General features: G+C 37.5%; 1 protein-coding gene across 1 annotated transcript; it reads right to left on the reverse strand.

Moving 5' to 3' along the window:
• Positions 1-1,074: 1,074 nt before the first annotated feature.
• LOC129718082 (platelet-activating factor acetylhydrolase IB subunit beta homolog) lies at positions 1,075-3,079 on the reverse strand. Its single transcript, XM_055668496.1, has 2 exons — positions 2,391-3,079; positions 1,075-2,328 (listed from the first exon to the last, which is right to left on the reverse strand). The coding sequence occupies exons 1-2, from the start codon at positions 2,784-2,786 to the stop codon at positions 2,047-2,049; spliced, it is 678 nt and encodes a 225-aa protein (XP_055524471.1). The 5' UTR covers positions 2,787-3,079; the 3' UTR covers positions 1,075-2,046.
• Positions 3,080-10,774: the final 7,695 nt, after the last annotated feature.

Consider the following 10,774-nt stretch of genomic DNA (forward strand, 5'->3'; position numbering starts at 1 on the left):
CAAACGGCTCTCTCAATCGCAACGGCGGCGTCTGAAAAGACTGCTAAGCCTGGGTCTCTCACGCCAGGAGGTCACAGGCTTAGTTCGTCAACCAGTTGACCAGGCTGATCGCTCAGATCAGGCCGCAAACAAGCGTCAGCGGTGGACTAAGACGGCCTCGTCAAACACAAGTGCCAAGGGCCTCATGAGCAGAGGCCTCGGGACCTGACATGCGTTAAACCATCTGCATCGCGACAAACGTCGGGGATATCCTATAGGGAAATGCTGTTGGGCACAAGCTTCCCTACTTACCCATAAACAGTTATAGGTTGTTCGCGACGCCATTCTGGACTGCATAGTGGACCAGGAATCACCTTCTATCAGGCCCAAGTTTAGGAGTTGCCGTCAAAAAGCATCTTGCAACTTGACTGTGCCGACAACGATACAGTTAGATGGCTTAAGACCATGGTGCCTTCTCTCAAACCGTGGGAGGGAGCCGGAACACACCTTCGTGTCTTTAGCATGAAAAACCTAAAATTAGTAGGGTATTTCTCTACGCGTATTTCTCTACGCGTGCATGGTGAATATGTCATCGCAACGTTACTGGAAAGACTATCGAACTGATTGTGGAGCTGGACAAACAGAGGAGTAACCGTAAACCTTTGATCGGTCGCAACGCTCAGTGCCACATTTCGCCGCCTAAACGTGAGAGTCGCGCTTCTGTCGCCTACCGTTTGCTGCAATGGGAGCTGGAGATGAAAAACAGCCTTACCCAGCTTGCAGATCGCATAAAGGACACATCGATCTCGACGTGAGCAGCCTGCGCTGCGTTCAAGTAAATTTTTACTATGCAAAAGGCGCGTTTTGAGTATGTTTTTTTTAGCAGCAGTTAGATATTTCAATTTTTCCAATACAACAGTCAATAAACTCATGGCGGCGGTACGAAGTTTGTCGGGTCAGCTAGTACCTATATAAAAATATGGATAAGATTTTTTGCGCATTCAGCTTTCCTCCTGGTCGAAAAATTCAATTTGATTTTATCGATGTTGACTGATAAAGGATTTCACTAGATAAAATATGAAAAAAAAAGAAAACCTTTTCAGGCAACGTTTAACTCAAATACCCAGATAAACTGCACAGCTTGTTCCGGTTTTTTATTACTTCAGTTCCCAAATACATATCAATGTCAGTGTGTATTATAAATGTGTTGTAGTCCGTTTACCTTAATAATTATCATATCCTAGAGGCGCTCTCAAGATGCGCGTACCAGTCAAAACCCGACGCAGTTCTGATCTTTGGGGAGGGGGAGGCCACACCTTCGCTGTTGCTGTACTGCCGTTTTATTACCCTTTCAGTGTTACACCAAAAAAGGAAACGCAATCGCAATGTGGTTTTTTAGTAGTTAGTTTAGTTAGAACTGAGTATGAGCCGTTTTATGTGTATTGTATTGTGTTTCATTTATCGGTATTCGATAGAAAAAAAGTAAAAGTTGCAAGAAATTTGCTTCAAAAACAGAGAAAAAGTACTAATTGTATTCAATGCTGCCATATTTGTCATGGACAAAGTATTTTTAGGTGTAGACCCTCTAGTTTGAGATCAATATTAAAGTCTAGTTTAGTTAGTATCTTAGAAATCCGTGAGGTAAGGTGGAATGTTTTTTTTTTCATTTTGTTGTGTCCATGTCCACTACATGCAGATTATTATTAATTGCTCATTGTTCAGAATAGTACGGAAAATGACAGTAGAAGATGTGTAACTAAGTATATATCCTAACTCAGAAATTATTTATTGAAAAGCACATATTTCCTTAAGTTCAAAAACGAATTTTTGAAATATGGGTAAACATTAATTACTTATACAAACTTTACGTAATAAATAATATCAATCTGAACCACAGTAACTAATAACAGTGTGACGTGAGATACGATGAAATTGCTTAGCAGACGGAATGTTACAATTCGTTTTTCTCCGCCAACACGAGAAATAAATAGAATGAAACAATATCAAACCTAATGTTATGAATATGAGTAACCAAATGTACGCAGTATAATCATTTTCCGAGCGAATTCACTCCGAAGGTGTAAGGTCACGCTCCTTCTCGTTTTCGGTCAGTATCTGGTGCAGCAAATCCCACACCGGTTCGAACACTTTTTTACATCCGACGTTGGTCAGATTGAGATAGTCGAACATATCGTGATGGCTGATGGTGCCATCGCTCTGTATTAGGCCACCGTCGACGCAAACCATCTGCACCTTATTCATGCCAACGCAACGCTCCTTAAGTAAGCGGTTCACCGTGGAGTTCTTGTCTCGCAACGCATTCGGTTGCTGTCCTCGTGGGAGTAAAGTCTGCAAAAACAAATATCACGCTGATGTACATTTACAATAAGAGTTAGCTAAACAATACTCACCGGAATTACTATGTACACCTCAGGCAGCTTGTTACGGATCGTAGCTACAATTTGCAGCACTCCTTCCGCTACCTCTTCCGCACTATCGCCGATGTTGTTGGTCCCGACGTGCAGCACAATCACCTTCGGTTTAACGCTCTCCAGCTCGCCGTTCTGCAACCGCCAGAGAACATTCTGGGTGCAGTCAGTCCTAATGCTAAAATTTAAACAATGCATCGGCACAAAGTGGCTGTTCCAATAGTCCGTGAACTGGAGCGACTCCAGGATGCCATCACCGATGAACATAACGTCCGGATCCTTCTCTTTGCATTCCTGCACGAATCTCTTGTGTATACTCAACCAACGGTCGTCTCCGTCCAGATCTTTGCAAATTGTCGGCGTCGTCGTGGAACTCATCACAGCTGTGGAACAGTCAACCGAAACAGGAACACCGGCGGAAAAATTTCTCCAAATCAAGAGCACCTCCCTAACGGATGTGTACGGTATTTAAAGCAAAACGAAACAATCTACTTGCACTCCACAGAAGCAACCAAAATGTGGGCACTAAACTAATCTAAAAATTGGACACCGCGTCACTGCAAACTCACGACACAATTTCACCTGCACGTAAAACAGCCACACAACCTTTCTTCTACGCAAATTTGCCTTTCTGCTTCGCTGTCATTTTTTGCCATATGTTGCAAAACAACAAAAGAGCCCTGCGCTGTCAAATTGGTGGAGGGTGTCCACAAATGTACACGACGTTTATCATGGAAGCGCTACCTATATGTGGTGTGCGCAAGTAGGACATGCTGCGGGTTATACTCGAAGTGGATACGTCGTATCGAGATGGAAATAAAATATAAAAAAAAAATAGAAAAAAAAATAGAAAAAGCGTTGCAGGTAAAAGACTTGCAGTTATCGAACGGCGACTGTACTTGCAAAATTACACCACCTGCATGCGATTTTTTTTTCGTAGATTTGTTTGCATTGTTCAAAACCCTATTGAATGAAACATATTATTACAACATATCTCAACTTATAATAAAGTTTTCCTTGGAAAGAAATAAGAAAAAACTTGCAATAAGTTACCAAATAGCGCTGGATGCACTCTCTGGTTAACTTATTGCTAGTAGATATTTTTTCGAATTGACGGTTATACAACGTTACACAAGAATTCAATAAATATGAAAAACGTCGTGTGAGGATCGTGTGAAGCAGTATTTGAAGAGTGTACTACATGCGTATGCTCGGCAATTGGGTCCTAAAGCTATACCAGTTTTTTTCTGAGCAAAACGTGATTTTTTTAAATGTTAATCGTTTTACTTCGATTTTTAAATGAAGAATAAAAAAATTGCTCGTAAGGTCTTATATGACGTTTTGCGTATGTACGGCAATGAGCATAAAAGAGAGGTGAGGAAGAAACTTACTAACACTTGCACGCGCCCCTCTGCGCGCGTTCGTCTAGTTGTTTACATTTGAAGCATTTACTAATACTAGAAAAATGCACTCTCCTCCTCACTTCTCTTTTATACTCATTGTATGTACGGTATATGAGAGAACTGTTATTTGAGGTATTTCGAGCAGTTTTTTATTCTTCATTTAAGAATCGAAGCAAAACGGTAAACTTTTATTAAAAATTACGTTTTGCTCAAAAATTGCACTCTTTCAGCTGATATAAAAAATCAGAAAACAGTTCAAAACTTTAGGACCCCATTGTTTTGCTCTATGAGCAGCATAACCCTGGGGAAACCCAATAAAAAGTGTTTGGAGTCAAAACAGCACTCGTAGAAGGTGAAGTTGCAAAATCGAATAAGTAATTTATTATCAACAGGGCATTTCGACGGCAAACGTATTCTAGAGATGCACAAAATGTAAAAAAAAATTCGGCATTTGAAAAAAAAATTGCCCTTTCGTTAGTCATTTAGTGACATGCTCTTCAAGTCAATTTTCCCCCATTCTTCCTCGAGAAAACAACATTTCGAAACTTTGATGGTGGAACTTACCGGGAACGAAAGTGTCCCATTGCCTCCGGTACCAGTCGTTGAGAGATGGAACAGCTAGCTGAATACAGTTAGCTACCATGCTCAATATGAGACTCACTATGCAACGTTCATCGACAGTGAACTTGAAATATCAGTTGCAACGAATCTACTGAAAGAACTACAAAAGCTTCTACAGGATCGGAAACTAGAAAAATATAAAAGTTTTCCAAAAAAGTAGGATCAAATTGGTAGAACAATTGATCTGGTTCGAAAGCCGTCGTGTTCATTTTATTAAATACATTCACTGTGTTCGTGTTATTAAAATACATTCACTAACTAGTGTTTTTTACCAGTATTTTCGGACAAAGATGTAGATAAATGTACACCACCATGAACTAAGGGGACTCAAGTAAGGAGCTTTGGAAACACCTGGTAGTGTGAAGCTACTAACATTTTGGTATTCGAATTTCGAACGTTTTCTGAGCTCTTCCGGTTGGCAAGCAAATATTTATCGATTCCCGGAAACTTGGTAGAAGCGGAACGCAGCGTAAGATAGTATAATTTGATGAATACGTGCCGACGCCAGAATAAGATTGAAGACAATTTGACACAATATGTCCTTTTAGTCAGTGATGCAAAGAAACCATAAATCGTACGATTAAATCACTTTATTTTTTATTAAACAGTTATTGCTCAGTTTTACGAAATGAAAACACTTAATTTATTTTTTCTGAAGAAAAAAAAAGAGTAATTAAGATTTTTGCCGCAAATTACCACTGTCTCTAGTGATAGCGTTATAAAGAATATCTATTTAAACTATATATGCTATTGTGTAATATATACCATCTTGGATGTATCACACAAAGCCATGCTTATCAGTGCAAATTTTATTCTATGATTGTTTATCACTTTAGTCCGTATTACAATATCTGTAGTCTGGAGAGCTTGAAATTCATTTCAGTTCCCTTTCGAGTAACAATCAAAACAACCGGAGCGATCATCAACGTCGGAAATTGAAGAACATCAACAACCTGTTTGTTAACTTGAGCATGAATCTGCAGAAGAACCTGAGAATGCGGCGAGCCAATCGTTGCCGACAAGTAAATACTAATATTTTCCCAACAAAGTTTGAGTAATAACGAAAAACATTCCAGCCTCAGCAAACTTAAACAACATACAGCGGCGATTTCAATGATGCCTGCACCTGCCCAAGACAAGTTCAAGAAGGATATTTCCGCTTTGAAATCAAAACTAATGCTGCACGTCGTCAGTTTATTGCCGCATCACTAAAATAAGGAAGAATTGGGATCAAAAAAGAAAAAAAAAATAGAAGCGAGAGTAAGGTAAGACAAAGATGGAAAGAACATATCTGGAAAACCAAAGAAACGGCTGTAAAAGACCCGTCATACCTTCATTTACTACCAAACAATGCTCGTAATTCAAAGGATAAAGGACTTCAGATTTTTTCAAGTTATGAAACCGTACGGAGTGACAATATGAAATTGATTTTCCTAAGCTATGTATCTCTACGGAATGACAAGATAAAATTTGTTTTTAAAAGCTATGTAGCTTTACGGAGTAACTATTTTCAACTAAAGAAACGAAGAAATTGTTTTTGAGTTAATTGAAGCGAATTATATCATCAAGAATCGTCCACAGACTTCTAAAAGGCGTTAGACTAATCAAAGTCAAGGACAAAACGAGGCGAATGTACAACTTCCCTTTCGGCGTCAATCATGTTAGTGAGTACACTACATCGAGTCTCAGATGTAAGTTAGTACACTGGGGTCTCTTTTACGCGGTTTTTTCATGCATTTCATTAAACGCGATTTGTTTACAATAACGCGGATTATTTTCATGTGATTTGGAAGACTATTTGTACGCTGTATCAAATAAGTTTAGTATAAGTACATCTAATCTAACCTCTGAAAAGCGGTACAATCAACCGCGTAAAAAAAGACCCCAGTGTACCTTACACTGCATGTATATTTCAAATTGTTCTGCTACTTAAATTGTTAATTGGAGTTAGTATGGACAATTTAACTTGTAAATAGTAGATCCAATTGCATGTTATTTATTTATTTATATTCAGGATCAGGTAAATATTTATTTCATTGTTTATTTATTGGTTGAATTAGGGTTAATTTATTCATTCTCTTATTTATATATTTATTCATTTACTCATTTGTTTGTTAATTATTTATGTTAGTTAACATCTTGGGAAAATTCATATATTGGTAAATTTATATTTGGGAATTTATGGCTCTCTGCCGTCTTGAGATTGTAAAAAAAAAATTAAAAAAAATAAAAAATAAATTAAAATAACCATATAAGTTTATGTTCAAATTTTTACCTGCAATTGAAAGTCATCTTTCCTGTCCACCATCAGGACGAAAATTTGTCTGATCAGAACAATATACCTTTTAAAGATAGAATCATGACGATAATCAGTCAAACCTATATTGGATAACAAGAAGAACAGAACAGCTAGGCAAGGTTTAAGTTAAGAATTTGCATTTGTGACAACTAGTTTGTTTTGAAAGTATTAAGACACACTTTTTTTTCATTAAATCCCATTGTTCCGAATAAAGTCTACTCCCAAGTAACATTCGAAGTTTTATCAATATTTCATAGCATTCGGTAAGATGCGGAGCTCTTATGAAATCAAAAACATTGGAAATCTTATTGTTCTTTTTTCAGATCCGTGAAAACATTTGCTTCTATTTCAGAAAAAGCCAACTTAATATTGTGCCCCAGGACGATGAGGCACACATAATCGCAGTGCCTTTAACCGCGTAGAAAGAAGAATGGCACCACAGAACCACAAACTTTCGGCATTTTGGGAGCCGTCTTGATGCACAATCTAGAACAATCGATGAAGATATGGAGATCGTAAATTTAAAATTTGCAGAAGAGTTTTTGTTGGAATATGGGACCATTAAAATCGACAGTTGTTCTGTGATTGCTAAGTATTTCGAAACAGGATCCAAAAACCAGTGGATGGTACCATCTTTGTAATGTTGCAAAATAAAAAACATCATTATGAAACTAATTATCATATTATAGATAGAATCATAAATGCTTCATTAGTAAAGATACATGGAGTACCATTGTCAGAGTCTTATAATCTAACTTCACTCAATATGGAATCGATACCACTATCACAGGAGAAATTGGAAGACCTTTTATTGATCTACAATAGAATGATACAAGGAGATTCAATAGTTTCTCTATACTAATCGCACAGCTAATTGCTTCACTAATTTGAGGAAAGCTTTGATGGTTTGTGTTTACGAGAGAAGTGTTGGCCATAATGAACGAATTGCTTTGTGAAATTATGCCATATTGCACCACGTGCAGAAGAATGAAGTGTCATCCCAGTATTATGAGCCAGTCTACACTTAGTGTTGATTTTAAACGTATGTCAATAACTCTTAACAGTAAAAGTGACGTTTAATGGACGTGAACACCATTTCTCTTTATGCCTCTTGTGCGGAGTTCGAAAATTGTGCGCACTAATGGGCTAAACTCTTAAGTTTTCCAATAAACGCCGGTAGACTCCCAGCAGCTGAAAATTCATTGTTTTTTTTCCCACAGTCGCAATAAGTCGGTCGTGGAAGATATAGCTAGAATCCGTGAAAAACATCATTTTATTCAGCAAAAGAAATGGGACAATTAAATATATTGCTGACATTTGTCAAAAACTTCGCCGAGCTCGATCAGCTGTTGGGAAATTTGCCGAGATAAATTAAGTGTGTTAACATTGGCCCACCAGCATTAGGTCACGAAATTCGATTTTCTCAGTATTACGGGTCACCCAGTAATATGGGTCAGGCAATATTTTATATTGGTTTTTAACGGATGTTAATAACTTTTGATAGTCAAATTGAAGTTATAAACGTGAACAACATTTCTTTGCATGTCTTTTATACGAAACACCTGTACCAATAAGCATAACTCTTAAATATATTTATGTATTCACATTTTAAGAAGTGTAGAAACTGGTACTAATACTCGCTCGTTCTGCAATTTCCTGATCTTGCTTTGAGGTTAAAATCATCCCTGTATAACAGTGATTTTTAAACTCTGATAACTGTACCCAGTTTGTAAATTTAGATTTCTTCTTGGCTTTACAAACAATCGCTAGACGTTCATCCAGCATTCCAACAGTTAATAATTACGCTTATGCTCTAAGGCAACCGACCAAATTTCAACCCGAAAAGAAAGTTGAGTGTTTCGGGAATCGAAATTTTGCCTTCCAGATTGAACTGATGTGTTCTTTTCGATGGAGTTATAAGGCCCCTATGATCAAAACAAATCCAAATTCAAAGCATGAGAAAATTAAAAGATGCTTGAGTTAAATATTGCAATAATGTATTATCGAAATTGGTTCAATGTCTTTATGACATCCTAGCCTGCCTCTCGTTGTTAACCTCACTGTCGGAATTACTATTTAAAATAATGTTTTTGTATATCGTATCTGGCATCCAATTGTTAATGTTCAAAGGCCAGATAATTGTTATAATTGCCTTCGAGAGATAATTGGTCGGCGTGCGACCAGACCGAGCCAAGCGCCATTTTCTTTGAAATTGAGTTATTATCACCAGTGGATGTGCAAACTGATAATCTATGTTCCAATCAAGAATGAAATCATTTGAACAGTTCATAGGCGTGTTATAATAAAAAATCTCTGTAGCACTTTGTGAAAAGAACGAAATTGCGTTCGACCAGAGTAAACCGTGAACACAGACATGGCATCTAAAGAAAGTGATTGTTTGTGATTTAACAGCAAACTTTGCGATTTATTTTAACCAGTAACTGATTTCTCCGCTCCGGACAGCTCGTTAATACGACTGTCATCAGAACTAGATAACTAAACAGCCGGTTTTCGTAGAGAAGAGCTTCGTTTCAATGGGCACATCACTTTTTTTCAAGATCTTGTTGAGCCAGACCGAACCAAGTTCATTTTATTTTCATTCGATATTTTTCAAATAAAATTAAATTTTTTCTTGTAACAAACAACAGGACTGGGTTAATATACGTTAAATCAATAAAACTAGACAATACCCGCTTCAAAATACCAGAGCATTTCAAATTGATACTATCTTAACACTTACCACTTGGTGCGCTTTGGCACCAGGAAATAGAGCAACAAAAATAAAGGTTTGCTTGTCTACCAGCTGTATAATTTTTTATATAGATTGGACTGAGAGTTAAAGCAGTGTTGATATCTATGCATTACGTTTGACTAGTGAGAAAAATTACCTTGTTTAACAGTCAAGTTGATATGTTGTAGTAAATACGTTAGACCAGACCGAACTGAAGACCATTTTTTTAAATTTTTGTTCGACCAGAGTGAACTGTGCGCATAGGCGTCAAAAATAAAAACCAAATATTTTATCAATTATTGCTATTTTTCGTGTATATATGATAACAGGACATTCATTAAGCCCTGTTCATTACGTGTTAGCATTGAATTAATGATAAGTTCAAACACGATTAATTTATGAGTGGTCAAACTTCAAATGCTAATTACACAAAACAATGTGTTTGGCGCTTGGTTCGGTCTGCTCGCACGCCGACCAATTGTCGTGCATTGTTAACTTTTTCGTATGACACCGCTTTGTTGATTGTTCTAAACTAAAGACTCCTAACCCTTTTCACATGTTTTGCGAGCGGTCTTCTAATCCAAATCTTAGATTATTGTTATTTTTGCGTTATTGTTTCTTTAATTTATGTCCAAATTCATCCCCAAATCCCCTGTATTTGATATACGAAAATCGTACCGCAGCGCCTCTATATGTGAAAAGAATCTGGCGTCGAGTAATTCATGAACTATTGAGAGCTTTCAGCGACAAACAAAAGCTCTTGTTGTGTTGTAAGCTTCCGTGATTCATTTATGTTTTAGTACCTAGGTACCTTTTTTGCGATAATTTACCTAATAACGGTTTGAATCATTTCAGGTTCAAACTTCATGTCCCTTTACTAATAACTGTTGGGATTGAGCATTGCTAGAGAATAAACTTTAACAGCTATGTTGGACAATGTATATTTTTTCAACTATTATATAGGTATAAAGTATCCAATAAAACATGTTATCAAATCTTCGACAAAAATCCAGAGCAAACACAAACATTCGGGATCAACTGCGATGTCGACAGATTTATCTGCAAACCGGGAATTTGTATACCTACGTTTTCCCTTCGGCACCGATGCGAATTAGTTTCACGCCTCCACGTGGCGTTTATTCGTTTGCGCTCGGTTTGTTCCGTCGCTCTCTAGTCCTGGCCAAATTTATGTTTGCCTTTTGGACCCGATTCCGAAGTTAATATTTGCTAGCAGACGGGCGGATGGTGGACAGGATTGACGTTCCACGCCGAAACACATTTTATTGCCGGCATTAATCAAATGTCCAAAGTG

Source organism: Wyeomyia smithii, chromosome 1, assembly GCF_029784165.1.
Source record: "Wyeomyia smithii strain HCP4-BCI-WySm-NY-G18 chromosome 1, ASM2978416v1, whole genome shotgun sequence".
NCBI lineage: Eukaryota > Metazoa > Arthropoda > Insecta > Diptera > Culicidae > Wyeomyia > Wyeomyia smithii.

Excerpts from the sequence above, each read along its gene's own strand:
- LOC129718082 (XM_055668496.1), bottom strand. The coding sequence starts at position 2,786 with ATGAGTTCCACGACGACGCCGACAATTTGCAAAGATCTGGACGGAGAC. Across the intron at positions 2,329-2,390 it reads AGGTGTACATAGTAATTCCG|ACTTTACTCCCACGAGGACA; the intron begins GTGAGTATTGTT and ends TTGTTTTTGCAG.